The sequence below is a fragment of the Salvelinus alpinus genome, chromosome 2 (assembly GCF_045679555.1).
Source record: "Salvelinus alpinus chromosome 2, SLU_Salpinus.1, whole genome shotgun sequence".
In the NCBI taxonomy this organism is placed as follows: Eukaryota; Metazoa; Chordata; class Actinopteri; order Salmoniformes; family Salmonidae; genus Salvelinus; species Salvelinus alpinus.
The window spans coordinates 114,868,042-114,889,447 of NC_092087.1; the positions used below are offsets into that span (position 1 = coordinate 114,868,042).

General features: G+C 39.9%; 4 protein-coding genes across 5 annotated transcripts in view; 2 read left to right on the top strand and 2 right to left on the bottom strand.

Moving 5' to 3' along the window:
* LOC139548133 (zinc finger protein ZFP2-like) overlaps positions 1-21,406 on the bottom strand; it is a 176,629-nt gene that overhangs the window by 138,419 nt on the left and 16,804 nt on the right. The gene's annotated exons all lie outside the window — the stretch shown is intronic.
* LOC139548778 (zinc finger protein ZFP2-like) overlaps positions 1-21,406 on the bottom strand; it is a 497,157-nt gene that overhangs the window by 90,539 nt on the left and 385,212 nt on the right. The window lies entirely within an intron of this gene.
* Positions 2,929-21,406, top strand: part of LOC139549320 (zinc finger protein 664-like) — a 110,429-nt gene continuing 91,951 nt past the window's right edge. For both annotated transcript variants that reach the window (XM_071359685.1, XM_071359663.1), the window contains exon 1: positions 2,929-3,685. In XM_071359685.1, the coding sequence (XP_071215786.1) occupies positions 3,241-3,685 (445 nt within the window). In that variant the 5' untranslated portion in view covers positions 2,929-3,240. The remainder of the gene's footprint in view (positions 3,686-21,406) is intronic.
* On the top strand, positions 4,512-9,303 carry LOC139552496 (zinc finger protein 180-like). The gene is made up of 2 exons (XM_071364296.1): positions 4,512-4,557; positions 6,831-9,303. Exons 1-2 carry the CDS (start codon positions 4,512-4,514, stop codon positions 7,721-7,723), a joined length of 939 nt encoding a protein of 312 aa, XP_071220397.1. The 3' UTR covers positions 7,724-9,303.

Below are 21,406 nucleotides of genomic sequence, written 5' to 3' on the forward strand. Positions count from 1 at the left end.
CCTTGAAAGCAGTAAACTTCAAAGCAGTGTGCTGGAGCACTTTATCAGCAGCACGTGAAGCTTCATTTCGTCGAACAACCACCTGATTAGTTTGGTATTGGGCTGGTTTGACACTGCAGGCGACTGATTGATCTACAAATCACTACTACATCACACCTGCCCAGACCCACTAGAACACAGTCCCATCTCCATTAACTACATCACACCTGCCCAGACCCACTAGAACACACCTCCATCTCCATTAACTACATCACACCTGCCCAGACCCACTAGAACACAGTCCCATCTCCATTAACTACATCACACCTGCCCAGACCCACTAGAACACACCCCCATCTCCATTAACTACATCACACCTGTCCAGACCCATTAGAACACACCCCCATCTCCAGCCCGCATCAGCACCATTTTATTTCTCTCCGTCACTTTCAACTTTTAGATAATAAAGCATTTGACCTTTCTATTGAATTAACAACAGAGGATTGGTTGATTTCCAGGTTTAATTAAGTGTAATATTTAAGATGATTTATGAGAAAAGTATCGTCCAACTCTGGGGTATCTCACTGCACCCCCAAATGCCATGTTTTGAAATATACAGACAGACAGATTAAAAGTAATTTTACATTGTATAACTGTACTTCTGACAGCCAACTTTCTAACTCCGTCCATAACTTTATGACATCATAACATTCCCAGAAGGATTATTGAGTCATTGTTAGTTTTACACTGAAGACATGACTCTGCCGTTGTGCTTTAGAATTTGTGAATTTTGTCTCTTGTATAATAAGGGACTATCATTTGTCCCAACATCACAGGCCACAGACTTTGATGCAGTTATAGACTTCCAAAAGTGTTTCTGCAGTTTAAGATCAACTGAGTTTGTTTAATGGGGTGTCTCCCTGTGCACCCTCCAATGTGAATCCTTTGAACGAGACAAGTTACCAGACAGGACATATTGCTAATGTTCTTCCCATTGATAACCTGAAAGACAATTAACTTGTGGGCGGTGGTGGTGATGACGTCCTATTCGATGACGTCGTCCATCGGGGTTCCCCAAAAAAGAAGACGCTCTGGATTGATCACTGGAGTCAGATGTGAAGGAGGAGGTTGATCATCAGGAGTCAGATGTGAAGGAGGAGGTTGATCATCAGGAGTCAGATGTGAAGGAGGAGGTTGATCATCAGGAGTCAGATGTAAAGGAGGAGGTTGATCATCAGGAGTCAGATGTGAAGGAGGAGGTTGATCATCAGGAGTCAGATGTGAAGGAGGAGGTTGATCATCAGGAGTCAGATGTGAAGGAGGAGGTTGATCATCAGGAGTCAGATGACAAGGAGGAGGTTGATCATCAGGAGTCAGATGTGAAGGAGGAGGTTGATCATCAGTGAACCTCTAGGATTGTGGCTGGGCTGGCGTTTCCACTTCCAGCTTGGTCATATATTTTGATACATTGAATGTTGATACTGTGAAACTATGTTATATATTTGTACCTCCTGTTTCATGAAGTGATGTCACTAAGTACTGCCCTTATATATAAAATGCATTCGGAAAGCATTCAGACCCCTTCACTTTTTACACATTTTGTTACGTTACAGCCTTATTCTAAAATTGATTAAATCGTTTTTCCCCTCATCAATCTACACAATACCCAATAATGACATCACAATACCCCATAAGACATCACATTACCCCATAATGACATGGCAAAAACAGGTAAATAAATGGAAAAAAAATTCATTTATAGTATACTATGATTTTCTTTAAAAAAACAAGGACCCCAAACTTTTGAACGGTAGTGTACATCTACATAATGTATTGTTACACCATGTAGAAGCAGTATAGACCTTGTCTGTTCATTATATACATCTACATGATGTATTGTTACACCATGTAGGAGCAGTATAGACCTAGTCTGTTCATTATATACATCTACATGATGTATTGTTACACCATGTAGGAGCAGTATGGACCTAGTCTGTTCATTATATACATCTACATGATGTATTGTTACACCATGTAGGAGCAGTATAGACCTAGTCTGTTCATTATATACATCTACATGATGTATTGTTACAGCATGTAGGAGCAGTCTAGACCTAGTCTGTTCATTATATACATCTATATGATGTATTGTTACACCATGTAGGAGCAGTATAGACCTAGCCTGTTCATTATATACTACATGATGTATTGTTACACCATGTAGGAGCAGTACAGACCTAGTCTGTTCATTATATACATCTACATGATGTATTGTTACACCATGTAGGAGCAGTATAGACCTAGTCAGTTCATTATATACATCTACATGATGTATTGTTACACCATGTAGGAGCAGTATAGACCTAGTCTGTTCATTATATACATCGACATGATGTATTGTTAAACCATGTAGGAGCAGTATAGACCTAGTCTGTTCATTATATACATCTACATGATGTATTGTTACACCATGTAGGAGCAGTACAGACCTAGTCTGTTCATTATATACATCTACATGATGTATTGTTACACCATGTAGGAGCAGTATAGACCTAGTCAGTTCATTATATACATCTACATGATGTATTGTTACACCATGTAGGAGCAGTATAGACCTAGTCTGTTCATTATATACATCTACATTATGTATTGTTAAACCATGTAGGAGCAGTATAGACCTAGTCTGTTCATTATATACATCTACATGATGTATTGTTACGCCACGTAGCAGTAGTATAGACCTACAGTAGCTAGCTACTTATTTAGATTTAGTTTGACTTAATGAAACTGCCTTAAATGTGCTGCAATAAACATTTTTTATTTGCACTAATCGATCAACACATTCCTGTCTTTGTATCTCTCAATATAATAGTATTATTTAATTAAATCCATTTAAAATAATCTTTGTCTGAAAATAAAATATGATCCTCAACTGCGTTTCCCCTCCAGTCAGCAGACGGCGATGTGCGTCTTTCAGGCGATGCTGCCAGCGTGACGTATAATCTAGTGGACGGTTCTTCATAAACAGCTCGTCAACCACCTCGGTAGCTTGCTAGCCAACATAGCCGAAAGATTCAAGCTATTTATACGCTTTCGGTGTATATTAGCTACTGTGTTTTCGACACACTTAGGTCGTATCTACTTGTTAACCTATTTAATTTAATATTACGTTATTTTGTATTAGTCAGCTATAGTAGCTGGCTGGTTAAGTTAGCACTAGCCTAGTCGCTAATGATAGCTAGCTAGCTAACATCCCCGACCATGAGCTCCCTAAACTACTCCCCTCTTGTTAAAGAAGAGGTGATCTGCTGGACGGAGAAAGAAGCTCTGGGGCTGAACATTGTCGTGAAAGAGGAGAAGGAAGAAGAGGATATCACAGTAAAACAAGAAGTAGAGGGTGAGGCTGTTACAGTGAAAGAAGAAGAGAAAGACGTTACAGTGAAAGAAGAGGAAGACGCGTTCAGAGTGAAAGAGGAGGAGGATGTTACAGTAAAAGAAGAGGAGGAAGAGAAAGAGGTGGAGGATGTTACAGTAAAAGAAGAGGAGGATGTGAAAGAGGTTACAGTGAAAGAAGAGGAAGATGTTACAGTAAAAGAAGAGGAGGAAGAGAAAGAGGAGGATGCAGTTTTTGGTGTGAAAGAGGAGGAGGGGGAGATTACTGTCACATTGGAGGAAGAAGAGGAGGTTGGAGATCCGTTTAACCCCAGTAAGTACCGTCTCTGCAGTCGTTGAACCAATATGCAGTAAAAGGGTTCTACACTTTAATGTTGTTCTGTAGGAATGGCTGAAGCTACACTGTAACGTGTAGAACATCAAGAGTGGACCATCAACAAAACGTTAACAATTGATCAAATGCATCCAATAACATGGCCTGAAATACTGTAGTCCTCAATATCTCCTATTAGATTAGCCCAATATGTAGTCTTAAAGGGGCAATCAGCAGTTGTTACATCCATTTTGGGACTTATACATTAATGATATGTACCCATTGTATCTTGAAGAATTCACTTATAAATTCCTCATGAGCTTAGTTCAACTGTCGTACCCCATCAGAACCCAAAATATAAGCTTTTTTACTCCTATGTTTATCAAATGTGTTAACAAACACTGTATATCCTCAACATGATTAATCGATTTATTTGAGTCTCAAGCATTTCTAAAACATTTAACATTTTCATTTAATTGTTTAAAAAAAATCTAATTTAGAATAAGTAACAAAATGTGTAAAAAGGGAAGCGGCCTGAACTTAATGAATGCACTAGGGCCCCAACTAAAAAAATCTTGGTCAACCAAGAGTCATCTTTTCTTTCTACCAACCGATTGGTAGAAATGTTATATGTGTATTTTTCCATATATAGACACACCCCATGTGTTTTAATTAAATCAACTATATGTACTGAACTGGTCTGATGCTTTAAGCACGCTGTTTGATTAAATAATTAAGACACACAAATGACTCGAGGGAGCCAGAGATCAAGATAACCTAACCAGAAGAGAGAAATTCTGCCGTTATGCTCCTGAAGTTTCCGGTAATGGGCTACACCAGCGATCGGCAACCTTTTCCATTTGGAGTGCCAAGTTATCTTACCATTTCTACCAATCCGCGTGCCAGTTATGATTTTCATATGCACATTTTCGTGGAACAGTTTCATTTCATTTATAGTAGTATCTCAAAATCATTGTCTGTGGTTAACCTACATTTAATCTAAATTAAAATTATACAAATCTAAAAGTGATTTTCATTGCCATTGCCAACTATGTAAAAATAGCCTACATAAAGCCGACAATTAAAAACATTGCAGCCTGCAGGTAGAAAATTTCCTGATTTAAAAATAAATATCCTATAAATCACATTTTCTGCACATGGCCTGTCTACAACAAACTTGAAACATTGTATCAACTATCAACTGGGTCGGCCCAAAACTCCAGATAGCAAGCTTGCAATATTGTATAAAATATTCTGGGCCCTCAGAGTTTCCCACGCCAGTGAGTTCGGGACAGCCACAGCTGATGGCTATTTGTACAAAGGATAAGAAGTAATCAGGTATTTTATGACATTTCCACTGGATCAGAGCATTACATTTTTCCCTTTTATGCCGAGTGGTTATTGAAAGGGCGAGAGCTGGAAATCTTTTATTAAATACTTTGAGGAACTATTGTCATTCGCAATTGATTTTGATTAGACTTTGTTTACTTGCTGTTTGAGGTGAAGAAAAAACACTTTGAGAAGCTCCACAACTCATTAGTGGTGCAGCGTTAAGACAATGAGAAATACTATCAGACATCCCCAAATGGGCACATTTATAGATCTACATTTGTGTGCATGCCAGATAGATTAATCCTACTTCTATATGTGTAATCAGGTGTGCGTCCTTACTCAACATTGACAGGAGTGTTTCAAACAAAAGACAATTAATAAATTGACAACTGATGCATCTTGCAGGGTCAGGGCTAGGTGGTCTGCCAGGGGTCGTTTCATTTAGTGTCCGTTTGGTTCGGCATGGGGAATGATTTTATTTCCCCATAGTATGTTGTCCCGAAGTTGACCTACTGAAAGGGAGTGTACCTTTATGACTATATTTTACTGTTCCCTGAAGGAGGGAAACGAGGTGCAACACTTGTTTGTCCCCGCCCCTTCCTGGGTCTGTGAAGAGCGGTATTAAATTGAATATGACCTAAGGCTCGTATTTCTGTGTGTTATGTTATAATTAAGTCTATGATTTGATTTTGATAGAGCCTATCAACTCCCAAGATTAGCTATAGTGCCTATGAGAACATTCGGGGTGGCAGGGTAGCCTAGTGGTTAGAGCGTTGGACTAGTAACCGAAAGGTTGCAAGTTCAAATCCCCGAGCTGACAAGGTACAAATCTGTCGTTCTACCCCTGAACAGGCAGTTAACCCACTGTTCCTAGGCTGCCATTGAAAATACGAATTTGTTCTTAACTGACTTGCCAATTAAAATAAAGGTACAAAAATATTAAAGAAAGAAATAAAAATGTTCATGAAATACAAATGGTATAGAGAGAAATAGTTATATGTTAAAAGCTTTTTTTTACGTAAGTGTTTTTTCAAAGTGTTGTTTTTAGGTGAAGTTATGGGTCCTACAGTAGGTCTATGTTGTTGTTATGGGTCCTACAGTAGGTCTATGTTGTTGTTAGGTGAAGTTATGGGTCCTACAGTAGGTCTATGTTGTTGTTAGGTGAAGTTATGGGCCAATTTGTTAAACACTTAATGTACAAACCCTCAGTTTCAGGCTGATAGAAAAGCTAGCTAAAGAGCATTTTACTGGTTGAAGTGTTTTATAAGTATAAAGCAGTTGATTTGCGACAAAAACACAAACATATTAAGCAGGACATCCAAGTGAGTCTATTTATAATCCAATAGTAATGTGAAATGCACTCATATTCAACCTGGAAATGGAGGCTATTATTGCTGTCAGCCTATGAGAACTCCCCTGAGTTTTCCCCCACGGTGGTGAATTAGTGAATAGACACAGAGCTTAATGTGAGTTTCCTTCAGTAGCAGGGAGGAGTTTCTGCAATCAAATTGTGTGTGCATTGACCTCGTGCCACAATTTTATCAAACACCGAAAAGGGCCTACATTGGAAACCAATAGTTGTCACACTGGCACACTGCTTAGGATTTCAACAACATGAATAACGTATTTCTAGTTACCACTAATGTGAAAACAAGACAAAATATGACTTGTTACTAACTTGACTGTCTTAATTGTGAAATTTAACAGACGTACATTGTTGCACAACATCATGGGCATCACCTTTTACCTCAACTAAACAGTGGATTTCTGCTGTTGTGGGCCTTTAACCATCTGTCTGACTTTGTCGTTCACACAGGTGAGAGACGGGACAATCGTGGATCCTCTGGGGAGCCTCAACAACATCCTGATGCTGACGAGGCAGAGAAGAGTCTCTCCACATCACAACTCCTCCAGAAACACCAGCAGAGACCCACAGGGAAGAAATCTAACTGCTGCTCTGACTGTGGGAAAAGATTCAACTCTTCAGTAAAACTTAAAATACACCAGAGAATACACACAGGAGAGAAACCTTATAGCTGTAATAAATGTGGGAAGAGTTTTACTACATCTGGCTCTCTGACTTTACACCAGAGAACACACAAAGGAGAGAAATCTTTTAGCTGTAATCAATGTGGGAAGAGTTTTACTACATCTGGCTCTCTGATTTTACACCAGAGAACACACACAGGAGAGAAACCTTATAGCTGTGATCAATGTGGGAAGAGTTTTACTACATCTGGCCAGCTGACTTTACACCAGAGAATACACACAGGAGAGAAATCTTGCAGCTGTAATCAATGTGGGAAGTGTTTTACAACATCTGGCCAGCTGACAATACACCAGAGAATACACACAGGAGAGAAACCTTATAGCTGTGATCAATGTGGGAAGAGTTTTACTACATCTGGCTCTCTGACTTTACACCGGAGAACACACACGGGAGAGAAACCTTATGGCTGTGGTCAATGTGGAAAGAGTTTTGGTCAATCTAGCCAGCTGACATTACACCAGAGAACACACACAGGAGAGAAACCTTTTAGCTGTGGTCAATGTGGAAAGAGTTTTTGTCAATCTAGCCAGCTGACATTACACCAGGGAAAACACACAGGACAGAAACCTTATAGCTGTGATCAATGTGGGAAGAGATACTCTAGTAAAAGATCTCTGATCAAACATCAGAAAATACATGAAGGAATTTTTTCATGATATCAATTAAATAATTAAATAATGTCACAATGTAGAGTATTTTAACATTGTAGTAGGAGTATTTTAATGAATGTCAATGTAGAACCCTAAATGTTTGCCCCCTGTTCAATTGATTTTACCCTCAGGGAAAAAATCCAGGCTCTGAATTGAAAGAGTTCTTATTTATGTGATTTAACAAAAAGTGACTAACAAAAAAGAGTTGTGTTACACTTACCATGTTGGTGACCCACTTGAATCACAATGTAGCTAGCTGTTTACCACGTTGGTGACCCACTGGAATCACAATGTAGCTAGCTGTTTACCACGTTGGTGACCCACTGGAATCACAATGTAGCTAGCTGTTTACCACGTTGGTGACCCACTGGAATCACAATGTAGCTAGCTGTTTACCACGTTGGTGACCCACTGGAATCACAATGTAGTTAGCTGTTTACCACGTTGGTGACCCACTGGAATCACAATGTAGCTAGCTGTTTACCATGTTGGTGACCCACTGGAATCACAATGTAGCTAGCTGTTTACCACATTGGTGACCCACTGGAATCACAATGTAGCTAGCTATTTACCACGTTGGTGACCCACTGGAATCACAATGTAGCTAGCTGTTTACCACGTTGGTGACCCACTGGAATCACAATGTAGCTAGCTGTTTACCACGTTGGTGACCCACTGGAATCACAATGTAGCTAGCTGTTTACCACGTTGGTGACCCACTGGAATCACAATGTAGCTAGCTGTTTACCACGTTGGTGACCCACTGGAATCACAATGTAGCTAGCTGTTTACCACGTTGGTGACCCACTGGAATCACAATGTAGCTAGCTGTTTACCACGTTGGTGACCCACTGGAATCACAATGTAGCTAGCTATTTACCACGTTGGTGACCCACTGGAATCACAATGTAGCTAGCTGTTTACCACGTTGGTGACCCACTGGAATCACAATGTAGCTAGCTGTTTACTACGTTGGTGACCCACTGGAATCACAATGTAGCTAGCTGTTTACCACGTTGGTGACCCACTGGAATCACAATGTAGCTAGCTGTTTACCACGTTGGTGACCCACTGGAATCACAATGTAGCTAGCTGTTTACCACGTTGGTGACCCACTGGAATCACAATGTAGCTAGCTGTTTACCACGTTGGTGACCCACTGGAATCACAATGTAGCTAGCTGTTTACCACGCTGGTGACCCACTGGAATCACAATGTAGCTAGCTGTTTACCACATTGGTGACCCACTGGAATCACAATGTAGCTAGCTTTTTACCACGTTGGTGACCCACTGGAATCACAATGAAAGACTCCAAAATGTTTAGGTTTTCAATATATCCCAAACTGTTTCTGCATATTGGTTATTGATTTGGACACATTAAACCTGTGTTTTGACATTGCTATTCCCATTTAGCAAAATGTCATTCAAAAGACGTTGAAAAGAAGACAACGTCCAATATATGTTCCTTTGTAGTTGAAAGTGAAAGTTGAAAAGGTCTTTTCAGGTCGATTTTTTTCAATGACTTGAAAACTGCTTAATTTCAACGTACTTCTGACCCTCCTTCACCATTTGTAACCGATGTGAAATGGCTAGCTAGTTAGCGGGGTGCAAATAATGTTAGCTATATGCAGTTATCTACGCCAGCCAGCTAACATTAGCTGTATGCAGTTATCTTAGCCAGCCAGCTAACATTAGCTATATGCAGTTATCTTAGCCAGCCAGCTAACATTAGCTATATGCAGTTATCTTAGCCAGCCAGCTAACATTAGGTATATGCAGTTATCTTAGCCAGCCAGCTAACATTAGGTATATGCAGTTATCTTAGCCAGCTAACATTAGCTATATGCAGTTATCTTAGCCAGCCAGCTAACATTAGCTAAATGCAGTTATCTACGCCAGCCAGCTAACATTAGCTATTTAGCATTAGCCTAACCAGCGTAGCCAACCAGCACGGCTATGGTCAGCGAGACCAACTACCGGAGACCAATCAGAACCCAACTAACAGTAAGCCAACGTGGAAAAAGTTACAAAACTCCCGTAGTCTAATTCACAGAAAACATGCTGAAAAGTAGTGATGGGGAAATAAAGCTTCCTGACGCATTGATGCTTTCGCGCCAATTGTGTCAAAAATAGGTTCATTACTCAAGGCTTTGAGCGACACAGAATTTAGAACAGCCACATTTTATAGATGAAGTCACACGCCGTAGCAGCGTAGCCATTATGTCATATATTAAACCACTGGCCGTGTTCGAGAGCATCAAATCCATGCTGCGTTGTGGGTAAACGGTGACTGGCTGACTGATTTATAAATAATAATGAGTAGTTATTTATGATGTAAGGTGATTTGTAAATTAGTCAGTCAGCAGTCAGCAGCCACCTGCACTGTCGGCTGCAATGTCGAACGAGCCCAATACCAAACCAATCAGGTGTTCGACGAAATTATTCTTCAGACGTCGTTGATCACGTGCTGCTGATAAAGTGACACTCCTTTGAATTATACCACTTAGCGACTTCAGTACATGCCTCATAGCTCCAGTCTCAAACTTAACCCGGTTCCTGCTGAAGAAGATAAGGTCTGCTGGATGGAGAAAGAAGCTCTCGTGAAAGAGGAGGCAGTTACAATGCAAAAACAAGTAGAAGGTGAAGCTGTTACCGTGAAAGAAGAAGAGAAAGACGTTTCAGCTAAAGAAGAGGAAGACGCGTTCAGAGTGAAAGAGGATGACGACGTTTCAGTGAAAGAAGAGGAGACTGACGATGAACGTAAGTACTGTCTTAACAGAAGCACAAACTCTGTGGTTGTTGAACTGATGCTTGGTGTTAAAGCGGAAATCTGCAATTGCTACATCCATATTTTGACTTTAAAAGTATTTATTTATATATATATATATATATATATTATATTTTTTTTATAGCCATTGATTCTTGAAGAATATAACACATGCCTCATGAGCTTAGTTCAACTGTTTTTATCCCATCAGATCCCCAAATAAGCTTTTTTTACTCCAATGTTTAGAAACAATGTAAACCAGCACTGTATAGCCTCAACATGGTTAAAACTATAATGTTGATATCATGGATGATCAGTCCTTTCATCCATAGGTCTGTCTATGAATTTGAGAGTAGTTAAATTTCTCCAGCCCCATCATCTTATTACCAAAACAGTGGTGGAATTACAGCTTTGTTATGGGTTGAACTGCAGATTGGTTGATTGATTGTTGTGTGGCTTTTTTTAAAGGGGCAACCTAGTTTTTAAACAAACAAAATGGCTGCCCAGAGTCCTGAGCTGTGTTAGAATACTCATACTAACTGTACTATTTGTGATGTTAATTGAGTATATAGTCTGCTTATTGGTCATAGTATGATGTAGTTAGTAAGCCAAAAGTTCCCGGATGTCGTACTAAATTCGCCAAAATACGAAGTATACACGCAGTACTTTAGGGCACATAAAGCAATTCTTCAGAAAATGAGCGTGGCTTCAACGTTTTCAGATTTGAAGAAAATGGTTGAAAATATGCAGCCGAAGTCCGAGAGAGCGGATACAAATGAACTGCTTTAAATAATTATGACAAATGTTGAGCAATGTAATGAAGTAATGACTTTTCAAATAAGTTACCTTACACGTTATATGACTATTGTTGTTCACTTGACAATCTTAAGACAAATGTCAAATAATGAACATTCATTACAGACGTCATTGTTTGTACAACATCATGGCTACACATCACCTTTTACAGTGGATTTCTGCTGTTGTGGGCCTTAAGCCACCTGTCTGACTTGTTGTTCACACAGGAAAGAGACGTGACTATCGTGGATCCTCTAGGGAGCCTCAACTACCTCATGATGCTGACGAGGCAGAGAAGAGTCTCTCCACGTCGAAACACCTCAAGAAACACCAGTGGAGACCCACAGGGAAGAAATCTCAGTTCTGCTCTGACTGTGGGAAAGGTTGCACATCTTCATCAGAACTTAAAATACACCAGAGAACACACACAGGAGAGAAACCTTATAGCTGTGATCAATGTGGGAAGAGTTTTACTACATCTAGCTCTCTGACTTCACACCAGAGAATACACACAGGAGAGAAGCCTTATATCTGTGATCAATGTGGGATGAGTTTTACTACATCTAGCCAGCTGACTTCACACCAGAGAACACACAGGAGAGAAGCCTTATACACTGCTCAAAAAAATAAAGGGAACGCTTAAACAACACAATGTAACTCCAAGTCAATCACACTTCTGTGAAATCAAACTGTCCACTTAGGAAGCAACACTGATTGACAATAAATTTCACATGCTGTTGTGCAAATGGAATAGACAAAAGGTGGAAATTATAGGCAATTAGCAAGACACCCCCAATAAAGGAGTGATTCTGCAGGTGGTGACCACTTCTCAGTTCCTATGCTTCCTGGCTGATGTTTTGGTCACTTTTGAATGCTGGCGGTGCTTTCACTCTAGTGGTAGCATGATACGGAGTCTACAACCCACACAAGTGGCTCAGGTAGTGCAGCTCATCCAGGATGGCACATCAATGCGAGCTGTGGGAAGAAGGTTTGCTGTGTCTGTCAGCGTAGTGTCCAGAGCATGGAGGCGCTACCAGCAGACAGGCCAGTACATCAGGATAGAATAGGATAGAATACAGTATATACATATGAGATGAGTAATGCCAGATATGTAAACATTATTAAAGTGACTAGTGTTCCATTCCTTGAAGTGGCCAATGATTTCAAGTCTGTGTATGTAGGCAGCAGCCTCTCTGTGTTAGTGATGGAAAAACAGCTTCTGTCTCTCGGTCCCAGCTTTGATGCACCTGTACTGACCTCGCCTTCTGGATGATAGCGGACTGAACAGGCAGTAGCTCGGGTAATAACATTTACATTTAACATTTAAGTCATTTAGCAGACGCTCTTATCCAGAGCGACTTACAAATTGGAAAGTTCATACATATTCATCCTGGTCCCCCCGTGGGGAATGAACCCACAACCCTGGCGTTGCAAGCGCCATGCTCTACCAACTGAGCCACACGGGACCACATCAAAGAACAAATGTGTGTGCCTGAGGGGAAATTAACTTTCATACAGCCAAAAGGGGTGTGAAATTACACCCATATCAGTGAACAATTTGCACTAATGTAAATAAACATAGATGATGGAACATATTCCCTTTTGCCTACGTGATGGCTCTGGATAAGAGCGTCTGCTAAATGACTTAAATGTAAATGTAAATGTGATGAACCGCTAAGGGGACATAAATATTTACCATCTAAACCATGTGTGACCTCTCACCTCTCTGGCTGTAGAAGTGTTCTTCCTAACCAGTCCCTCAACAGCTCTCTGACTGAGCTCCACCCTCACTGGGTCTTCAGAGGAGAGGAAGGCTGACCCTGAGGCAGCAAAGCAGCCCCAAACCATGATGCTCCCTCCACCAGACTTTACAGTTGGGACGAGGTTTTGATGCTGGTGTGCTGTGCCTTTTGTTCTCCAAACATAGTGTTGTGTGTTCATACTGTATTGGAGCAGCAGCAGCTGACTGCCCGGTTCAACGTCAGTTCACCGTCTCACCTCATACTGTATAGGAGCAGCAGCAGCTGACTTGATCGTTGATGCTAATCATCATGTTTTGAATCTGAGAGTAAATAGATCCGACTACAACTCTAAAAATGAAGGGTTCAACTGGAGTTGTTCTCAGATCCCCTAAGAACCGTAGGGTTCTTGGTCAATGAAAAACAGCCCAAAAAGGTTCTTCAAAGAACTTGTTAGAAGGTGGGTTCATCGAGGAACCTCCGTTGTTGCTGGACTTCTTCCGGGAACTTCGCAATTACAACTGAAAACGATGGTGGAAAGTTTGGATGCGACAACAGTTAAAAAGGTTAAATTGGGTTGATGTTTGGCTCTGAATATGTCTCGAAATAATTTATTATAATAATATAACATACTAATAATGAATAACGAAGACAATGAGGGTTTTCTGTGAATATCTTCCATAACGTTACTATAGTTAATTACCGTAAATATTAGAAAGCCGGGTTTGACCGTCGGCGTTGTATGAGCTACAGTACAGTACCGTTATCTAGCTAGCTAACGTTATGTCCTAACTAGGCACACCTAGGTTTGGATTATTTCCCTCAACTATATTCTTTCCCATATATTGTATATCGTTTCCATAAAGTCAACATGGCTTTACACTTATTAACGTAAGTTTCCAATCTAGAGCAGTTCTCACTTTTGTGATAATGAACTAGCTAAAGTTAACTAACTAACTAACTAAGGACGGTGACCTGTCCAGACGAGATGTTACAACGAACTGAATCGTCAATGGAGGTCTTCCTCTTTATATAGCCTGCTACAGCATGCAATACTATTAACTCACAAGGGGGCATAACGTTACATGGACAATACTATCCCATTTTGGAAACGTTACATGGACAATACTACCCCATTTTGGAAACGTTACATGGACAATACTATCCCATTTTGGAAACGTTACATGTACAATACTATCCCATTTTGGAAACGTTACATGTGCGCCCCCTTGTGGAGGGAAATTAATATCTTAGATGGTAGCTGTAGATGGGATTCAAATGCATAATGGTATTAATACAGTGTCTAGACTACCTCTTTAGTATAAATGCCCTTCAGAATCCAAACACAGTATTGCCACGCAGCAAAATGTTGCGTATAATCTTTCAAGTCAGCCTGATAAAAAATTAAACAATTTGTGAACAAAGATATCTTGAAATGTGATATTAGGCCTGTATGGCAGTACTGTTACTGTATGGCAGTACTGTATTGGCTAGTGCTTTCTCCAATATGTTCTTCTATTTTACATTCAATTGTATGTTGATGCCATTTATCTTTCAATATGTATTTAATATATATATATATAGATTAATGCTTGTAAGACATTTACATGTAAATGTAAGACTATAGTAAGACTATTCTCTGACACATTTTCTCCTCCTTTGAAATCCTTATAGGACAGAACATGGACACAATGCAATTGGGATCAAGAAGAAGGTACAGATCTGTTGTAGGACAGCTGCATTTGAAGTGTACATTTAACCTACATAGCAGTCAATACAAACTGACATCTATTAGCATACAAATGTGTGCAAATGATCTTTTCAGATCTTCTCAGAAATGAATCAAGTCCATGGAATGGATATAGACAAAAAGACCATCGGCGGAAATCCATTTCACCATGAGAGTGAAATCCTGCTGGCCTTTGATGGGGAGAACATCCACGCCCTCGAGGACGTCCCCATGGGTCTTGAGGCTCTGCTAGGGCTGTATTTTCTATTTTCCCTTAAATTTCCCAAAAAATGTCAGAAAAACTTACTTTTAAGATACTGTGTTCTGGGGATAAGATAAGTTGGGGTGAAGTTACCAGGGCCGGTCATAAAGATGGCAAACTTCCTAACATTACTAAGTGGATATGATATACACACTAAAGCGGAAAAATCTGTATTTAGCATCAAGTCTACAATATTGTTAGTTTACCTATGATTCATTTTTAATGTACGTTGTTTTTATTGTACATCATTATTTTATATATTTTAAATGTCATGAAAAGCACTATACAAAGTAAATATATTATTTATTATGGTCTGACTTGTCTGCAGAAAAGTTTTGTTTGGTAAATTGTTTGTTAAATATTAATTCACATTTGTGGTGCCACTAAATAAACAATTAATTATTTAAATCAATATGGTCATTGTTGTTATTAAAATATGTTTTTATAATGGAGGGAGGGTGGACAGCGAGTTAAAAAAAGGAACCCCAAAAGGTTCTTTGAGGAACCATGATAAGGGGTTCTTCAAAGAACTTATAGGGGTTCCCACAAAAGGTTCTTTGAATAACTTTTAGGGGTTCCCCCCCAGTTTCAATTTGAAGAACCCCTAAAGGATACTCCAGGAACTTTGACTTTTTAGAGTGTATATTGATAAAAGTTACCTTGTCCGAGAGACATTTACATAGTTACACACAGCCAAATTTGTGATTACTATTTTGGGGCGAAATAGCGGCCACAACAGACAGACCTGATATGGCCCATAATTCGACGTCACGGGCTGAGTGGGTATGACCAAAGTTATTCTATTTAGCTACACTTTGTCGTACATTTTTACACTATAATAAATGTTTCTGATGCCACATAGCCTGTCAAAGGGAGTCGTTGGTTTTTTGAGGCAGTCGCTTTTTAGCTTTTTGTCAAAGTATTTTCTCAACTGCGATACCAACTCCAGTCAGCAGAATGCGATGTGCGTCTTTCAGGTGATTTTGCCACTGAGACGTATAATCTAGTGGATGGGACGCTTCTTCAACATCAACAGCTAATCAGCCACCTTGTTTCACTCTAACTTTATGGAAAAAGGTTTATTCAATCAATCTAGCAACTCCTCCCATACTGGGAAAATACAGGAATACGCACTCAGAGCCTCCTGATTGGGTCCTGTTTACACCTCCAAGGTGCCCCCCTCACACAGGAATACACACTACGAGGCTTTTCTAAAAACTACATTTTGCGTGTTTCGCTCACCTCTTTTTTTTAAACTAGGTTTGAGATTTTGTATCGACTCGACTCGCTGCCTCTCAGATCAAAGGTGGGTCCATCTGCTCTATTCCCAAAGTGTGGTCTCCCTGAGATCCCAAGTTTGAGGGATCCCTGGTGCAACATTTACCCAGGTCGTCAGGAGCGGTCACCAAGTGAAGATTAACATCCCCATCGCCAAATGTGGTTAATTTCTTTAATATCAAATGAGGAGACAAACTTATCACACAAGTCAGACTTAAATCTAAATATTTATTGACTTATTAATAAGGGAGCAGGTCAATACAACACACATATAAAGTGAATCAATTGAGTGCTCTACGATGATGGCTGGTCAACAAATCACCCCCAGATGATTCGTTGAGAGCCACGATACAAAAGTACAAAGGTCTTTTACAGCCAAGATACACCCCTTTCAACCTACATGACCAACAACAGATGTATAGAACGGGTCACAAGTTTAAGATTTGTGTGAAAGATACTTATAATTCTCAACAGACAGTATCTGCTGTAAAAACAGTACTCTTTGTGTAGAGACCAGGGTCTGGCCCTGAGGTCGTCTCTCCCTGGTACCATATAGAACAGAAACATTAACTCATGCTCTGGAATACGGTCTCTTTGGGTTTTATCACCCAAAAGACATTGTAAATCTCCTGTCAGTGTTTTCTCCCAGAGGCCCATCCTCAGTAGAACACACAGACACAATAGTTCTAAGAACCCTCTATTCTGTCGCATAAAACAACCATTTGATCCAAAAAAAGTATTATAACATAATGTTGCAGTTTTGCTCTCAGTGTTCACTGAAAGTTGACTAGTAACAACAACTGGGACCTAAAAGTCACCCACCATGAGACCCACTAAATCTGCCCAAGAAGAGGCAAACAAAAGAAAAACCAACACCAAACTTAAAGACAGGAAGCAAACCAAAAAGGTGGAGCAACTAAAGGTGTTGACTCTCCAAATCTATCAAGACAACTGGATCACTGGGCCAGACACTCTTAAATAGAACCTGGACCAGCTCAGGTGAAACACCTTCCCACTAACGAGATGGACAAGCAGCACAGGTGTAACACATACTGACTAACGAGGTGACACCAATCAGTGCGTCCTACGTGCTAACGAGCTAGACGTGCTAACGAGCTAGACGTGCTTAAGTCCAACCTCAAAATATAAATGAAAAACCAAAGCCTGTAAAACCTTCCCCTTTAAGACAACAAATATATCCTATATTTTTGATGGACAAGTTTGCTCACCACCAACAGAAAACAACTTCCATTTCACATTATAATCAACTACAATGCTTCACCTTCACCAATATAAACATGGTGTCTGTCTAACAACAATTAAAAACAAGTTTTATTTTTCCCACAAAGATAGCTTCTAGAACTCTCGTCTTCCTAAAACTCACCAGCTTCTAGAACTCTCGTCCCCTTGGAACGAGCCCAAACAAAACGCGTCTCCAATATGGAAAAACGCGCAGTCAAAATAAATTGTGATCCATGGCAACGCACTGGCTAAACGCAAAACACAAAACATTTTGACTGCCCACCCATAACAATCAGCAACCAAGTTGTCCTCACCACGGACATGTCTAATTTCAAGAGGAAACTCTTGCAATATCCGTAGTAACTTTCCACCTCACTGCGGAGCTTCTCTCTCTTTTCAGGGTTCACTCGATAGGCATGTTGTTGGATCGGGGCCCAGTCCCCAATGTCATGCTCTAGTACATTTGGGTTGGCACATGTGAGAATTAACCTTGATATTCTAAAAGCAGGGCAACAATGTCAATATAATTGTACCCCAAAAATTGTCAGTTGGTTGCATGAATAAATATCACTACTAAATGTTACATGAAATGTAAATATGAAATATTTGATTGCATAGTTGCTAGGTGGGATACCCAATGTCAAAACACAGTTTTAACATGTACAAATCAATAACCAATATGCAGAAACAGTTTGGGATGAATTGAAAACCTAACATGTGGTATATACACAAACATCTGCCACAATAATAATATTTTTTAAAACAAGCTCCTTATAAACTGCACAAGCACCAGAAACGCTGTTGTTTTGACAAGTAGCAATAAATCACTGATATCGATTAGGGGGGAAATCAGGTTGTTCGTGCTGTTGAAACTAACAACAAAAAACATGGAAATGGGAGATATCTTTTAGCTCACTGGTTAGAGGACAACCTGCAGAAGACAGTCAGCTACATTTTGGAGTGATGCATTTAAATTTAGGGGTCACTAAACAAAGGAACGCAACACTTATTTGTCATCACTCATTGATATCATGTTGAAATCAATTGTGCGAGAGGAGGTTGCACGCCCTGTTAAAATTAACAGCTCAAAAACCACACAAAATCTGGGAGTAATGTGTACATCTCTGGTTAGAGGACAATTTGTAGAAAACAGCTGGCTCCATTTTGATTCAAATAGGTCACCAATGTGGTAAACAGCTTGCTACATTTTGAAGTGTTGCATTTTGATTCAAGACCTTCCAACGTGGGAAGTGTAACAACTCTTTTTTTGTTAGTCACATTTTGTTGAATTCAATTCAGAGCCTGGATCTTTCCCCTTTTATAGAACAGGGCAAACGTTTAGGGTTCTATATTATGACATCATTAAAATACTCCTTCTACATTGGTAAAACATTCTACATTGTGACATTATTTCATTGATATCATGAAACAACTCCTTCATGTATTTTCTGATGTTTAATCAGAGATCTTTTATCAGAGTATCTCATCCCACATTGATTACATCTATGAGGTTTCTCTCCTGTGTGTGTTCTCTGGTGAGATACCAGGCTGCCTAGCTGAGTAAAACTTCTCCCACATTGATCACAGCAATAAGGTTTCTCTCCTATGTGTATTCTCTGGTGTACAGTCAGAAGGCCTAATGAAGAAAAACTCTTCTCACATTGATTACAGCTATAAGGTTTCTCTCCTGTGTGTGTTCTCTGGTGTAATTTCAGGCTGGTTGAATGAGTAAAACTCTTCCCACATTGAGTACAGCTATAAGGGTTCTCTCCTGTGTGTGTTCTCCGGTGTTTTGTCAGACAGCCAGATGTACAAAAACTCTTCCCACATTGACCACAACTATAAGGTTTCTCTCCTGTGTGTGTTCTCTGGTGTGATGTCAGGCTGGTTAACTGAGTAAAACTCTTTCCACATTGATCACAGCTATAAGGTTTCTCTCCTGTGTGTGTTCTCTTGTGTAGAGTCAGATTGCCAGATGCAGCAAAACTCTTCCCACATTGATCACAGCTGTATGGTTTCTCTCCAGTGTGTATTCTCTGGTGTATAGTTAGATGGCCAGATGTAGAACATCTCTTCCCACATTGATCACAGCTGTAAGGTTTCTCTCCTGTGTGAGTTCTCTGGTGTTTTGTCAGACAGCCAGATGTACCGAAACCCTTTCCACATTGATCACAGCTATATCGTTTCTCTCCTGTGTGTGTTCTCTGGTGTATAGTTAGATAGCTAGATGTAGTAAAACTCTTCCCACATTGATCACAGGTATAAGGCTTCTCTCCTGTGTGTAGTCTCTGATGTATAGTAAGACAGCTTGACTCCAGTGGGAATCCAGTGGGAATTCTTTGATGAATTTTAATGCCTGATGAGGTGAATCTCTTCCCACAGTCAGAGCAGCAGTGAGATTTCTTCCCTGTGGGTCTCTGCTGGTGTTTCTTGAGGAGTTCTGATGTGGAGAGACTCTTCTCTGCCGCATCAGCATCATGAGGTTGTTGAGGCTCCCCAGAGGATCCACGATAGTCCCGTCTCTCTCCTGTGTGAACAACAAAGTCAGATGGTTAAAGGCCCACAACAGCAGAAATCCACTGTTAATTTGAGGTAAAAGATGATGCCCAGAGCGTACCCAAGTTGTACAACAATTGACGTCTGTTGAATTATTTGACAATTAAGACAGTCAAGTTAGCAACAAGTCATATTTTGTCTTGTTTTCACGTTAGTGGTAACTAGAAATAAGTTATTCAAGTTGTTGAAATCCTAAGCAGTGTGCCAGACAACTATTGGTCTCCAATGTAAGCCCTTTTCTGTGTTTGCTAAAATTGCAGCACGAGGGCAATGCACAAACAATTGAATGCAGAAACACCTCCCTGCTAATGAGGAAACCACTAGTTATGGATGTAGTATATCTGCCTGGAGCAAAAATGGTGAGCAAAGATTTTAGTTTTTCACAATCTATTCTGAATATTACAGCGCAAGATCAGGAGTGCTACTCAAGGAAACTCACATTAAGCTCTGTGTAGCTATTCACTAATTCACCACCATGGGGGAAAACTCAGGGGAGCTCTCATAGGCTGACAGCAAAAATAACCTCAATTTTCCAGGTTGCTAATGAGTGCATTTCACATTACTTTTGGATTATAATTGTAAGGCTCGCTTGAATGTCCTGGTTAATATGTTTGTGTTATTGTCACAAATCAACTGCTATATACTTAAAAAACACTTAAAGCTAGCCAAAGAGCATTTTACTGGTTAACATCAGCCATAACTTCACCAAACAATAATATAGACCGACTGTAGGACCCATAACTTCACCTAACAATAACATAGACCTACTGTAGGACCCATAACTTCACCTAACAACAACAGACCTACTGTAGGACCCATAACTTCACCTAACAACAACATAGACCTACTGTAGGACCCATAACAACAACATAGACCTACTGTAGGACCCATAACTTCACCTAACAACAACATAGATCTACTGTAGGACCCATAACTTCACCTATCAACAACAGACCTAGGATTATAAATCGTTTAATAATTCAGGTGAAACATGGAAACTAAAATGTCTGCCATGACATTTCATAACCAGATAATTTTGTGAATAATCCCACTAGACCCATAACTTCACCAAACAACAAATAAAGGAAAATAGCTCTGTGTGTTGTACAATAGCCGATCCATCAAGGAACAGTTCTCTACACATTATGAGCAAAGTATCTCTGTGTGCAAACAGACTAACGAGGCCCTACAGTAAATCAAGCAGACAATAACATTATAAACATCAATTTGTTAGGGATGTTGGATGCAATGTGGAGCACGGCATAACTGTCTTTACCAGAGTAATGAATGAAGAAGCACATTGGTTGTTGTTGCATGGTG

Bases quoted from the DNA above. Each gene is read 5' to 3' on its own strand.
- LOC139552496 (XM_071364296.1), top strand. From the start codon at position 4,512: ATGGGCTACACCAGCGATCGGCAACCTTTTCCATTTGGAGTGCCAA. The intron at 4,558-6,830 runs GTTATCTTACCA...TTGTCGTTCACA, and splicing joins TTTTCCATTTGGAGTGCCAA to CAGGTGAGAGACGGGACAAT.